The 14,478-nt window shown below is 45.3% G+C and overlaps 1 protein-coding gene across 1 annotated transcript in view; it reads right to left on the bottom strand.

Moving 5' to 3' along the window:
- Positions 1–280: 280 nt before the first annotated feature.
- OSTM1 (osteoclastogenesis associated transmembrane protein 1) overlaps positions 281–14,478 on the bottom strand; it is a 29,845-nt gene continuing 15,647 nt past the window's right edge. Inside the window, exons 3-6 of the mRNA NM_001171322.1 lie at positions 10,951–11,048; positions 5,406–5,564; positions 3,777–3,942; positions 281–336 (exon numbers count right to left, since the gene is read on the bottom strand). Coding sequence (NP_001164793.1) covers positions 281–336; positions 3,777–3,942; positions 5,406–5,564; positions 10,951–11,048 — 479 coding nt within the window. The remainder of the gene's footprint in view (positions 337–3,776; positions 3,943–5,405; positions 5,565–10,950; positions 11,049–14,478) is intronic.

The following is a 14,478-nucleotide window of genomic DNA, read 5'->3' as shown; positions in this document are numbered from 1 at the left end:
CTAAAAGCAAAGACTGTTCTTGTGTCTTTTGTTATTGTAACAAATACACTTTCAAACAGACAACATTGCCATTCCTGGAAATTAAAAATACACAAACCCTTACAAAAAGAAGTGGAAAAGGGAAGAAAGATTGAGAATTCTTATTTAAAAATAAATCAGATGTCCTTGCATTTCTCAAGAACTTGACTCCTCAAGCCACAGCTTATCTTCTTTCTGACCAAGCTGTGTCGTTCACCATTCATCCACGTGGTGCAAACGTAGCATCTCCATTTCGTAGGTTTCAGTTTGAATTTTCTTGAATGTTTGCAAAACTAGTACTGGACTTGAGACGTTTGGCTGCATAAATCAAAGATAGCATATTTTAACTTAAATTTAATTTTCCATGCATGGTTATTCATTATTGTTATACAAACTACAATATCTGTCTATTAATTCTTCTTGAGTCTGTAGAGACTGAATCTTCTAAGAATTAAAACGTAAGCCTATTTTTTCTGCCAACTTCAGATAATAGAACTTGGTTAGAAACTACCCATGACTTTCAGAAGCAGTACCAAAAAACCAAAAACAGACATCACTTACACCTTCTTGAACACCACAATCTCAAATATGTAATGCAGGTGAAAGTGGTCTACTTAGAAAAGTGCTCTAAGGTATAATAATAAAATTACATATTTTAAAAGTCTGGCTTAGAAATTGAAATCTAGGCCAGCGCCGCGGCTCAATAGGCTAATCCTCCACCTTGCGGCGCCGGCACACTGGGTTCTAGTCCCGGTCGGGGCACCGGATTCTGTCCCGGTTGCCCCTCTTCCAGGCCAGCTCTCTGCTGTGACCCAGGAGTGCAGTGGAGGATGGCCCAAGTGCTTGGGCCCTGCACCCCATGGGAGACCAGGAGAAGCACCTGGCTCCTGGCTTCGGATCAGTGCAGAGCACCGGCCGCAGCGGCCATTGGAGGGTGAACCAACGGCAAAGGAAGACCTTTCTCTCTGTCTCTCTCTCTCTCTCTCACTGTCCACTCTGCCTGTTAAAAAAAAAAAAAGAAATTGAAATCTAAATTTTGCTTAAAGCAATTCAGTGAAAACTTCCTCAGCCTGTTCAAGGGTATCTCCAAAGATTCTACAGCAATCATCAGCTTAACTGTGAAAGACTGAATGACTTCCCCCTAAGGTCTGGGACAAGACAAGGATATCTGGGCCCATATTCAAGATCATGCCACCAATGTAGCTGGTGCACTAGGGTGAGAACGAGAGAAAGAAAGGTATTTATACTGGGGAGAAAGAAATGAAACTGTCTCTATTTTCATACAGAAAAACAACCACAAACCTGCAGTGAAAGAACTCTGCCGTGTTAAAAAATTTAAATTATGTAGAAATGGCTTGTACATATATCATATGCAGGCAAATATATATGGCTGCAAATAAGGCATGTTACAATTGGAATGGTATTCACATACCAATCTACCTTTACAAAGAAGCAGGGAGCCAGGTGAGAGACCACAGCCTCTGGTTTCAGCGTAATAAGAATGCTGCTTGAGGAAGGCAGGAAGGGAAGAGTTGCCAGCATCACCCCTCCCCCAGCTACAGGCGGCACAGTATGGAGAGCAACTCCTTCCTTAGAGAAGGGAGAATGAATTAAGTCCAGGCCTCAGTACCAAACGCAGGACTAGGGCTACCTGGGTGAAATCCCGTGCGAGGCAAAGCCCTGTGGCCCCTGCTCTCAGGCCAGTGCACCTGCCATGGACTGAGCATCCGGAACCTCTTCAGCCATGTGCCCAAGGGCCTGCCTCCACGGACCACTCCCCCAGTCTCAGAAGGGGTGGGCCAGGAACCGGGAGCACAGGGCACGGCCTTGCCAAGCATGCAGATACACAATAATCTAATAAAGAACAGAGTGAAGCACACAGCATCTGCCCTTCTGCCTCTCAGGTTCAACTCTGAACCAAGAGGGACTCCACTTGGTGGGGGAGGGGTAAGCAGGAGGTTCCCAGCAGCCTCCACTCTCGTCACAGACACCTAAAATATTTACTGCTGGAGACCCTGAGGCCCCTGCAAGCTCTGACCCCAGCTTAGCAAGCTGCTGGGCTGCACCGCTGGGAGTAAGAGCCCGCCCACACCGCACTCTCCACACCTGGGCTCTTGCTGCAGGCAGCCGCCAAAGGACCCTGCCGCACTTGGGGTCTCGTGAAGCAGCTGCTCCAAGCACCTCTGCAGACTGCACATGCCCTCTCCCCACCCAGAGAAGATTCTGGGAAACAGACCCCGAGCCTGAAGAGGCCCCCCCTACCCTCCTGCTGCCCAGGAAGCAGTCACATGGTCCAGTCCACGCAACCCTGGCCTTGGGGAGCAACCAGACAAGCAATCCTGAGCATCTTGGCAACCACAGGCCCCGGGAAGCAGCCCCAGCCACCTACCCATGACCTCAGGAAGCAGCCCAGCAGTGTTTCCTGAATGGTTAGGTTTACAATGGGACCCAAGTACCTGTATTTTTTTTTTTAAGTTCTGCAGATAATTATGATAGTCAGTCAAGGATGAGAACCACTGCTCTGGTTTCTATGAGAAACCAGTGGTCTCCCCTGATGGCTACTGTCTGTGTAAAATGCAAGCAAGGGAGCCAGTGTTGTGGCAGAGGGAGTAAAGTCGCCACCTGCAGGGCCGGCATGCCATATGGACGCCAGCTGGTATCCCAGCTGCTCTACTTCTGATTCAGCTCCCTGCTAATGCACCTGGGAAAGTCCCAGAGGATGGCCCAAGTACTTGGGCCCCTGCCTCCCATGTGGGAGACCCCCCAGATGCAGCCGTTGCGGCCATTTGGGGAGTGAACCAGAAGATGGAAGATCTGCTTCTCCCTCTCTTAAGTTTATTTCAAATAAATAAATAAACTTTTTAAAAACAGCTAAGGGGCCAGTGCTGTGGTGTAGTGGGTTAAGCCCATATGGATGCCAGTTCAAGTCCCAGCTACTCCACTTTCGATCCAGCTTCCTGCTAATGTGCCTGGAAAGGCAGCAGAGGATGGCCCAAGTGCTTGGGCCCCTGCCACCTATGTGAGAGACCTGGATGAAGCTCCTGGCTTTGCCCTGATCAAGCAGTGGTGTTGCAGCCATTTGGGGAATAAACCAGTGGGTGGAAGATCTCTCTCCCTCTCTCTCTGTAACACTGGCTTTCAAATAAATGAATGAAATATTTATAAAAAAAAAAAAACCTAAAATTACTAAAAAAATAAACCCGTAGTGCTGATAAACAAGTTGCATGATTTACAGGCCACTCCTCTTCAGCTAGATGGGATCTCTAGTTAATGTTTCCTCTGCTCTGCCCTATTTGGCAGGGGGAATTCATACATCCTGAGTATATACCAGATGTCAAGTGATGTCCCTGGTACTACAATTCCAGGATGTTCATAAGCAAACTGCAAACTAGCTATCATTTCTTCCTGCCTACTGCACTTTAGATGGTTCACACAGCTGAGGAGACATCTGCGTCTCACTGCCATTGCTGTGTCTGGACCACAGAGTCTTGGGCGCTGCTCCTCTGTGGTTGCCAGCCTTATTCTGGGTGAAATCTACCCTTCCCATGTAAACCATCTCAAACCTTCCTTTGAGTATCTGCACGCACAAATATTCTCACACATCTTTTCCATTAGTAAGCATCATTATAAAATGGCAAGCAGAGAGCTATTTAGTATGTTTTGAAACATGAGAGGATATACCATTTTTAAAATGGACTTAAATTCTTTAAATGCAGGCTTTCAACTGAACTAATGAATAGTTGTAGAAAGAAACTCACGTAGAATGAGTTTGCGCTTCTTTTGCTCTGAGTGCAGGAAGCTGCTAAGGTAGAAGACAACAGGCAGGAAGAGAATGAACACAGAGACAGCAATCACAGGCACCGTGTCGCTGCAGGGGACTGAACAGTTGAAAGTTCGACTCCAGAGCTTTCGAGTAATATTCATCTGCAACAGTAACAAACACGATTCTAGTTGATATTTAACTTTCTTACAATTACTTTGTTACTAGCCAAACAGATTAAGTACACATCCCATAAGATCCATTTGTGGTTGAGGATCATTTCTTGCCAGGGAAATAAGCTGGTTCACAGACACTGGGTAAGTGTACATCTATATGGAAATTCCTATTCCAGATTTATCACTTTAACCAAACTATTCTCCAATGTCAATCATTTATAGCTTTCTGAGAACTTATATTAACAGTCACATAGTTAGACTTCATGAAAACTCATTCATTATTTGAGGCAGACATAGAGTGCATGGTTAAGTTGAGGCTTGGGATGCCCACTTCCCATACAAAAGTGCTGGTTCGAGTCCTGTCTACTCTGTTTTTGATCTAACTTCTTGCTCACGTGCACCCCAGAAGGCAGCAGATAATGACTCAAGTAATTGAGTCCTTGTCATCGACAAGGGATTCCTGGCTGGAGTCTAGGCTCCTTCCTGGCTTAGGCTCAGCCAGCCCTGGCTGTTTCCAGTATTTAGGAGTGAACCAGCATATGGAAGATCCGTCTCTGTTAATGTCTCTCTCTCTGTCTCTTTCAAATACAATGAAAATAAATAAATAAATAAAACCTTTAAAATTATTATTGAGAGCCTACTATAAACTAGGTACTGTTCTAAACAAGAGGAATGAACAAACAAAAATCCTCACGGCACATCCATTTTAAGTGCTTCTTGCTATTCTTAATATTAATATTATTACTGGTCCACTACACTTCTCTCTGAGCTGCTGTGCTAATTCACACTCATTATTCTCAATCGTTAAACTTAGCAATTTTGACCCCAAGTCCTCTACTTTGAGCCTCATATTGCCTAGAAAGGCGTGATTGCCATCTAGTGGTGCCCCATGTAAAGACAGGCTATACAACGGCCGAAAAAGCGTTCTGTTGATGGTGACTATTCCTTCAGTGTATACTCACTGAAACTCGGTTGTATGCCAGGCATTGTCTTAGACACTGAACAGTGGACAAAAATGATGAGGTCCTTATATTTTAGAGAGAAGCTACAGACTACAAATAAATGCTTTCAGATGGTAACAGAGGTAAAGAAATAAAGCAATGTGATACGAAGTGACTGATGATGGCTTCTGAAACAAGCTGTAGTTAAATTTAGAAGCTTCTTGAATTAGCAACAAGTGCAGCAGAAACTCAAATGTAAACATGTGACAATACCCACATATCTGAAAATGAAACACATTTTCAAACTAAAAAAAAAAAAGTACCACATTATCAGTTCACTTACTAGTGCCCAATTTAATGTCCATTTCAGTGTGAGAGACTAGCATACTCTGGCACTCTGTAGTTATTCTGATTGAAGACAGCATATACAAAGTCCAATTCACCTCCCAAAAGGTAGCAAGAACATTCAACACAGCAAACAACGCGTCGCACAGGAAGTAAAACACTTACAGCATCCTCCACATCAATGCATAAGTGTGTCCCAGGTTCAGCCTTATTCTCAAGTTCATTCGTTCTCTGCATTTCACTGTACATACTGCTCAGAGCTTTGTATGCTTCGCGACAGTTTTTGCAGACTTCTGAGTAATTCTTTGGTGATAGAAGACTCCTCTAAAATGACAAAGGTGCATCAACACACGGTGAGTCTTTCATGTGTGAGCCACACACCCTCTACAGAGGGAACAATATGGTGTGCAGAACACTGGGCAGTTACTAAACCATTCTGAGTCTCAAGTTTATTCATCTGTAAGCCAGGGTGACCTTTACCTGTATTACAGGTTTCAAGGATAAGAGATCTGCTATGTGAAGCACATGGCACAGTATCTGGCATCTTTTAGATGCCCCTGATTTTTTTTTTAATTTTAAATATGTATTTTATTTGAAGGTAGTTACAGACACAGAGAAAGAGAAGGGAGAGGGAGAAGGAGAGGGAGGGAGGGAGGGGGAAGGGGGGAGAGAGAGGAAGAGGGGACAGGGAGAGGGACAGGGACAGGGAGAGGGAGAGGGAGAGGGAGAGGGAGAGGGAGAGATCCTCCATCCTCTGGTTCACTCCCCAAATGGCTGCAACGGCTGGGGCTGGGCCAGACCTAAGGCAGGAGCCGGGAGTTTCTTGCAGGTCTCCTACGTGGATGCAAGGGCCCAAGCACTTGGATCACTTCTGTGGGATTCCTCAGGCCATCACCAGAGAGCAGTCAGGCCTTGACCTGGCAACCACATGGGATGCTGGTGTTGCAGGCGGCAGCTTAACCCACCAGGCCACATACTGGCCCAAGTGCCCCTAAATGTTGAAAACTGCTGTACTAACCAATGAAACCTAAATACTGAATACCCAAATGGCCAAGTTATCTCATCATTACCTATTTGCATTTATCTCTCCTACTTTAACCAAATAAAGAAAAAAGTTCCTGCCTGAACGGACTTCAACACTGAAGTCTGCCTTATTGAGATACAACTTCCTGTAAAATTTTTAAAAATTTATTTAAAAGATAGAAAGAGATAGAGAAGTGGAAAGAGGGAGAGAGATAGGGAGAGAGAGATGGGGGGAGGGGAGAAGGGGAGAGGGGGAGGGAAAGAGGGAGGGAGGGGGACGGAGAAATTCCTGGTTCACTCCCCGAATGCCCACAATGGCCAGGGCTGGGCAGGCCAAAGCCAGGAGCCAAGAATGCTATCCAGTTCTCCCACAGAGATGGCAGGGACTCAGTTCTTGAGACATCACCCGCTGCCTTCCAGGGTGTGCATTCCAGAGGGCTGGAATCTGGAACAGAGCAGGGACTCCAACACAGGCACTGTGGACATGGGATGTGGTGTCCTAACCACTGTACCCAATGCCCACCCCTGCTGTGGACATCTGGGGAGTGAACCAGCAGATTAAAATCTCTGTTTTAAATTAGAAGAAAATAAGTAAAAATTACAAATATATATTATGTCAGCAAAGTCAATCTTTTCTACTTCTACTTTCCAGGACAAGTTTGCTAAACAATCAGTTTACACCTTTGTTTTCTAGTCCTTTTATTCTTTACCTTGTAGCACAGAGAAAGGACATTAACTGAGCATGGGAATGAAAGAGAAAAGGAGGCTGGCAGTAGGCTAATCCTCCACCTTGCGGCACCGGCACACCGGGTTCTAGTCCCAGCCGGGGCACCGGATTCTGTCCCGGTTGCCCCTCTTCCAGGCCAGCTCTCTGCCGTGGCCAGGGAGTGCAGTGGAGGATGGCCCAAGTGCTTGGGCCCTGCACCCCATGGGAGACCAGGAGAAGCACCTGGCTCCTGCCATCGGATCAGCGCGGTGTGCCGGCCGCAGTGCGCCGGCCGTGGCGGCCATTGGAGGGTGAACCAACAGCAAAGGAAGACCTTTCTCTCTGTCTCTCTCTCTCTCTCACTGTCCAAAATAAATAAATAAATAAATAATAAATAAAGAAAAAGAAAAAGGAGAGAAAAATCAAAGCAATTAAACTGATGTAGCCCCTACTATGTTACCCTCATCATCTACCTGACAGCAAAACCAAGCCTCAACTTAGTCTGTCACAAGAAATAGCCCACTGCCTGTTTTCCACAAAAGAACTGTGCATTTAGCTAAAAACAAGATCAAATATTGAGCACAGAATCTTGATGAGGTCTAATTTAACTATTTCTATTAAAACTTAAAAGGCATCCATCACTTAACAGAGCAATTCCACTTCCAGATTGGACCAAACAAACCCATACAAGTTCTTCAAGTTACATGGGAAAAAGCTGTCTATGGCAGCAGTTTGTAAAACACTTAACCAAACATCTTCATCAATATAGATACTAGCTAGATCAATGGAAAAGTTACGCCCATTTTAAAAATTAATGAGAGGGGCTGGTGCTGTGGTGCAGTAGGTTAGGTCTCCACCTGTGGCGCCAGCATCCCATATGGTATATGTTCAAGTTCCGGCTGCTCCTCTTTGGATCCAGCTCTCTGCTGATGGCATGGGAAAGCAGCGGAAGATGGCCCAAGTCCTTGAACCCCTGCACCCACGTGGGAGACCTGGAAGAAGTTCCTGGCTTCTGGCTTCAAATCAGCGCAGCTCCAGCCATTGCAGCCAATTGGGAAGTGAACCAGTAGACGGAAGACCTCTCTATCTTTCCCTCTCTCTGCCTGTAACTCTGCCTCTCAAATGAATGGAATGAATCTTTAAGAAAAATTAATGAGAAAGGATTCAAGGAAGTGATGACATAGCATATGCCTTGTCTCCTGATTTCCTGGGGTAGGTGTTGTGCTGCAGCAGGCTCAGCCCTCTCTTGGGATGGTCGTATCCCATCCCAGAGCGCCAGTTCAAGTCCTAGCTACTCTGCTTCTGATCCAGCTTCCTGCTAATGCTCCCAGGAAGGCAGCAGGTGAGGGTGCAAGTACTTTTGTCCCTGCTACCCACATGGTAGACCCCAGTGAAATTCCAGCTACTAGCTTCAGCCTGGCCCAGGCCCAGCTGTTCTCTCTCTGTGTCTCTTCCTTTCTGTCACTAATCCTTGCAAAGCAGTCAATCAATATTTTTTTTAAAAAAAATTAAAAAAAAAAAAAAAAAACTGAAGGCTAAACCCGGGCACTTGAAAAGCTCTGTAAAATACAAAGGTGCAACCAGCACACATCATCACTGGAAGAGGAGGTACTACAGTTGCCGTATCACTTCCACAGAAACTGCCAGACCTCCACCCCCTGCCACCACCCACCAGTGTCCAGAGAAGCAGGAGGCTGGAGGGATTGATTCCACAGAAAGCTGCCTTTCCACAGTCACCAGGACAGCCCAAGTTTCCAAAGAAGCCATCTGCAAACTCACCCAAGCTGGATCTCGTATGAAACTTACGCCCATCTTCCAAACATTCAGCTGGGCTGGAAGCCACTGCCTGGCCACTAGCCCCGATTTCATTGCTACTACAAATCTGGCTCCATGCCCTGCTCATACGCTCCTTTGAAACACCAGATCACGCCAAGACTCAGTGCTTGGGCCTCCTTATCATCTCCATGCCCACTCTCTAGTCTCATGGCCGTAAATATCATCTGTACCTGGTAACTCCCAAAGTTCTCTCTCCTGCTTGCACCTGTCCTGAGCTCCAATCTCATTTGTAACGTTATCTGACATCTCATCTTGGATGTTTGATAGGCATTGTGGACTCCACACATTCAAGTCAGAACCCTGAGCCCCCACTCCCTACAGCCAGTTCCTGTCTTCTCCATCTCATCATCATCCCTTTAGAGGGAAAGATCTTCCATCTGCGGGTTCATTCCCTTAACAGCCAGCCTGGAACTCCATCTGGGTCTCCCATGTGGGTGGCAGGACTTGGGCCATCCTCCGCTGCCCTCCCAGGCACATTAGCAGGGAGCTAGACTGGTAGTGGAGCAGCCAGGACTCAAACCTGCGTTCATGTAGGATGCCAGCAATGCAAGCAGCAGCTTAGCTCCCTGTGCCATAACGCCAGTCCCTAGAACACTATCTTAAACCAAAGAGTTCCCTGGCCTAATAACAGATTTGATAAACACTGTATACAAAAATCACCATTTATAGTTTCACAACACACTCTCTAAATCTTAGAATACTAAACCATTTTAATAGTCTATCTGTTAACACCTTACAGAACACATTTTTGGGAAATACTTCCCTAATAATTTTTATTATTCTCATGGAAATTAATAATTCTGGGTTATCAAGTTTAGTAAAGAAGAAATCACACATGCTTATATCCTAAACATCATTCTCTCTTCTTATGGAGGTTATTCACTTGTTCTGCAAGATTCAAAATTACAACTTCACCAGAGTTCCACTCTTGCCTTCAGTACCATGTAAGTTCTGATTCCAAAATTCAAGGGTCAGAGACAGAGGCAACAAAAATCCTCAAGGTAGGCTCCTCAAAGGCTCCCTTTTATATAATAATTTAACACGCAAAGTTACCTGAGTAAACAGTGCCTTCTAAAGTAGGGAAAACATATTTAAGCAGTTATTGATGCCAAAGAATAAGCTGCCTGTAGAAGGAATCATGATACACTACAAAAAATACCGTATTACTACATGAACACAGTCAAGGTAAATCACAGGTTGAACAACACTGGGTTTTAATTAAACACTCACAGGCCTCCCTTAATGTTTTTACACTCATCATCTCACTAGATCCTCACTACAAAATACCTGAGGGTAGGCAGTGAAGAAATTACTATTTCAAATGAGAGAACTGAAATCTCAATGATTTGTAATGAGAATTACTTAATAGCAAAAAACCCAGGTCCATTAATTCCTCTATATCATGGGTATAGATAATTATCAACAACTAATGCTATAAAAACTTGGAAGTATACATTATTTATTTGTACAACATATTTGAGGCCAAACATTTGTCCTAGCAGTTAGGACCCCAGTTAAGATGCCCACATCCAGGGATGGCACAGCACAGCAGGTTCAACCCATATGAGTGCTGGTTCAACTCCTGGCTGTTCCACTTCTGATCCAGCTCTCTGCTAAAGTGCCCAGGAAAAGCAACAGAAGATGGCCCAAGTGCTTGGGCCCCTGCCAGCTATGGGCGAGACCTAGCTGGAGTTCCTAGCTTTGGCATGGCCCAGCCCTGGCTGTTGCAGCCATTTGGGGAGTGAACCAGTAGGCAGAAGATCTCTCTCTCTCTCTCTTTCTCTCTCTCTCTGTAACTCCGCCTTTCAAATAAATAAGTTAATCTTAAAAAAAAAAAAAATGCCCACACCCCAACTGGTTGGAGTACCTCAGTTCAATTCCCAGCTTCTGACACTGGCTTCCTGTTAATGTAGGACTGGGAGGCATGGCAACGGCTCAAGTAAATTGAGTTCCTGCCATCCATGTGGGAAACCTGGAGTGAGCTCCTAGCTCCCAGCTTCAGCTCAACCCACCCTCAGCCACTGTAAGCACTTGGGGAGTAGACCACTGATGGTAGTGTGCTCTCTCTCTCTCTCTCTCACTCTCACTCTCTCTCTCGCTTACTCCCAGCCCTCCTTCTCAAAATTAGTTTTTTTTATAAAATACCTGAAGATTATGTTCAAAGCAGGTCAAAGTGTGATTAAACAGATTGAGGAAATGTACTGTGCTGTTTGATAATTCTTCACTGTTGTTTGCCAAACAATCTGTCAGAACAAAGCAAAAAAGTATATTAATATATCTCAAGCAATAATTACATGTTGTTATTTATCTCCCCAGCCATCTCTTGTTTTGTACTATAATTCTTTATTCAAATACAAACATGAAGTATTCCACATAAAAGAATTTTCCAAACACATGAAGCTTACTCCAATTAGTTTCTAAAAGCTTTTTTTAAAAATCATAACCACTGGGCAGGTGCCATGGCACAGTGGGTTAAGCCACAGTCCACAGAGCCAGCATCCCATATGGGTGCTAATTTGAGTCCCAGCTGCTCTACTTCTGATGTAGCTCCCTGCTAATGTGCTTGGGAAAATAGCAGAGGATGGCCTGAGTGTTTGAGCTCCTGAACCCACATGGGAAACCTGGATGAAACTCCTGGCTTTGGCCTGACCCAGCCCTAGCTGTTGTGGCCATTTGGGGAGTAAACCAGCAGGTGGAAGATCTCTCTCTCTCTTGGTAATTCTGACTTTCAAATAAATCTTAAAAAACAACAACAACAAAAAACTTAAACATTTTCATGAAAATCTTAAAATAATCATATATCCTCTTTTTATACAAGCATATATCCTCTTTATATACAAGCAACATACTAGGAACACTTATTATATTTTATGGAATGAAGTGTTGCCCAATTCTAGAATCATAAAATCAATTAAGATTGTTAAACTGAAAGATAGGCAAACTTACACTGACTTTTTTTAAATAATATTTTAAAAAATAACTCTTAGAAATTTTTTAAAAGATTTTATTTTTATTTATTTGAAAGGCAGAGTTAGAGAGAAAGGGAGAGACGGAGAGAGAAAGCTCTTCTATCCTCTGGTTCACTCCCCAAATAGCCGCAACAGCCACTACTGAGTCAGGCCAAAGCCAGAAGCTTCCTCCAGGTCTCCTACATGGAAGCCAGGTCAGAAACGGAGCAGCCAGGTGCCATCAGGGATGCCAGTGTCAGAGGCGGTGGCTTACCTCATCACACCACAATGCTGGCCCTCAAATTAACTTTTGATGACATGAGGTCATAATCATGAACACCAGATTTTTTTTTTTTTTTTGGACAGGCACAGTGGACAGTGAGAGAGTGGACAGTGAGAGAGAGAGAAACAGAGAGAAAGGTCTTCCTTTTTGCTGCTGGTTCACCCTCCAATGGCCGCGGCGGCCAGCGCACTGCACTGATCCGAAGGCAGGAGCCAGGTGCTTCTCCTGGTCTCCCATGGGGTGCAGGGCCCAAGCACTTGGGCCATCCTCCACTGCGCTCCCGGGCCACAGCAGAGAGCTGGCCTGGAAGAGGGGCAACCGGGACAGAATCCAGTGCCCCAACCGGGACTGGAACCCGGTGTGCTGGCGCCACAAGGCGGAGGATTAGCCTAATGAGGCGCGGCGCCAGCCATGAAGATCAGCTTTAATAGCACTATTTAGGCAGAAGACTTTTTACCATGTATTAATTTTAACTAAATTCACATGCCTTTTTATCCTTTTCCATATCAAATTTAGTACTTCTGTATCTCTTCCAAACTCACCAATGGGTCATTTACAGGGTAACTTTTTTTTTTTTTTTTTTTGACAGGCAGAGTGGACAGTGAGAGAGAGAGAGAGACAGGGAGAAAGGTCTTCCTTTTGCTGTTGGTTCGCCCTCCAATGGCCGCCGCGGCCGGTTCACTGCGGCCGGCACACCACGCTGATCCGAAGCCAGGAGCCAGGTGCTTCTCCTGGTCTCCCATGGGGTGCAGGGCCCAAGCACTTGGGCCATCCTCCACTGCACTCCCGGGCCACAGCAGAGAGCTGGCCTGGAAGAGGGGCAACCGGGACAGAATCTGGCGCCCCGAGAGGGACTAGAACCTGGTGTGCCGGCGCCACAAGGCGGAGGATTAGCCTATTGAGCCACAGCGCCGGCCTAGGGTAACTTTTGATTCACTCTCTAATCTATCATGAGTTGGAAGCCTAGAAATTCTGCCTGAAGTCCTGGCAATAAGATCTCAGGTAAGTTCTGGAAATAAATAGAATTGTTTACATGTTTTTAAAAATCTTATATAAATGGTATTCCTCTGCAACTTGCTACTCTTGCCTAGCATTAGTTCAAGTCCACGCACTGCTGTCCATGTGTGAACACCCCAGAGTTTATTCATCCATGCTCCCTTCCTCAGTGACTCTATTTGTCAACCTCACTCTGTTGTCAGTCACCCTTCCCTGCTCTCCCCAGTCCAAGTTCAAAGGGCTCCAGTCAGCCACTTCACCTCACTCTCCTAGGATCCTTGCCCTCTCTCCCTTCCATGTGTTCATAAACATCTCCAACCCTGGGCAGCCTTCATCTACTCTCTTTTCTCCCAACTGTGGCTGGAGAAAACTATTACAGGAAATTCTGAAGTATAATGAAGGCACTCAATTCACATTTGTGTCTCTGATCTCAGGGCCATGAAACATTTTTATTTTTTTCACCTCTCCTTGGGTTTATTTGTACAAACAGCACACCAGGACATTAGCCCCATGCAGATGTAAGCCCAGGGGGGTCACACCAGTCCTTCTGTCTTCACACTGGCAGACACAAGCTGTTACTATAGAGCTTTAGTGGGGGCCTGAGCACCTTTGGGAGCCAGAGCCAGAGTCTGAGTTGAAACTGGAGCACGGCTGCAGACTGGGCCTGGTCCTTGGACTTGGTTTGAGCCAGGGCCTTGGCCTTTGGCTACAACAGCCTGGCACCCTTAGCAAAGCGGGCACAAGCATTGCTTGTTGAGCTTGAGGTGGGCGTTGTAGACAAGACAACTGAGCCTGCAGCTGACATCCTCTGCCACTGTGGACTTAACTTCCTTAGGCTTGAGCAGGCCCTTGACAGTCTAAACAGGTGCACTTACAGCCTTGGCATCGTGAGTCTGTATGTTCATCAAGCTCTTCTTATTGTGCTTCTTTGCAAAACACATGTGTCTCAGGAACCCAGGGTCCACCCCTCTTAAGAGACTTCTATCTTTGTCATCAGAGTTTCTTGATGCCATTTCTGTGCCAACATCAGGACTGGTTGTATGTTCCTTGGTTCTTGGACTTGGCCATGTCTGTGCTGCAATTGCTGCTCCCCCAAGAAACAACTCTGATAGATGCCCAATATCTTGTTCTTCTCAATTTCAACAGATAGTCTTCAATTACACCCACTGACTCAAATTTAGACCATCTAATAGGCTCTCTCTCCAACTAGAAATGGAGAAACAGAATAAGAAGCTATTGCAATAATCCAGGAGGAAGGTGGCAATGCAAACAGAAAGAATTTCATAGACAAGAGGGAGAATGAAGAGGCAGACATAAGGAGTATCCACGTCCCATGACAAACAGCAATCATATCATGAAAGTTAACATTTTTCTGAGTAGTTGTCATGTTCCAAGTGGTATCTTATACTTTAAACACATTTCATCCTTTAATTCTTTTAAAGATTC

This window comes from Oryctolagus cuniculus, chromosome 5 (genome assembly GCF_964237555.1).
Source record: "Oryctolagus cuniculus chromosome 5, mOryCun1.1, whole genome shotgun sequence".
NCBI classification, from domain to species: Eukaryota; Metazoa; Chordata; class Mammalia; order Lagomorpha; family Leporidae; genus Oryctolagus; species Oryctolagus cuniculus.
Note: the sequence above shows the minus strand (reverse complement) of the source record. Positions and strands in the feature narration are given on the sequence as shown.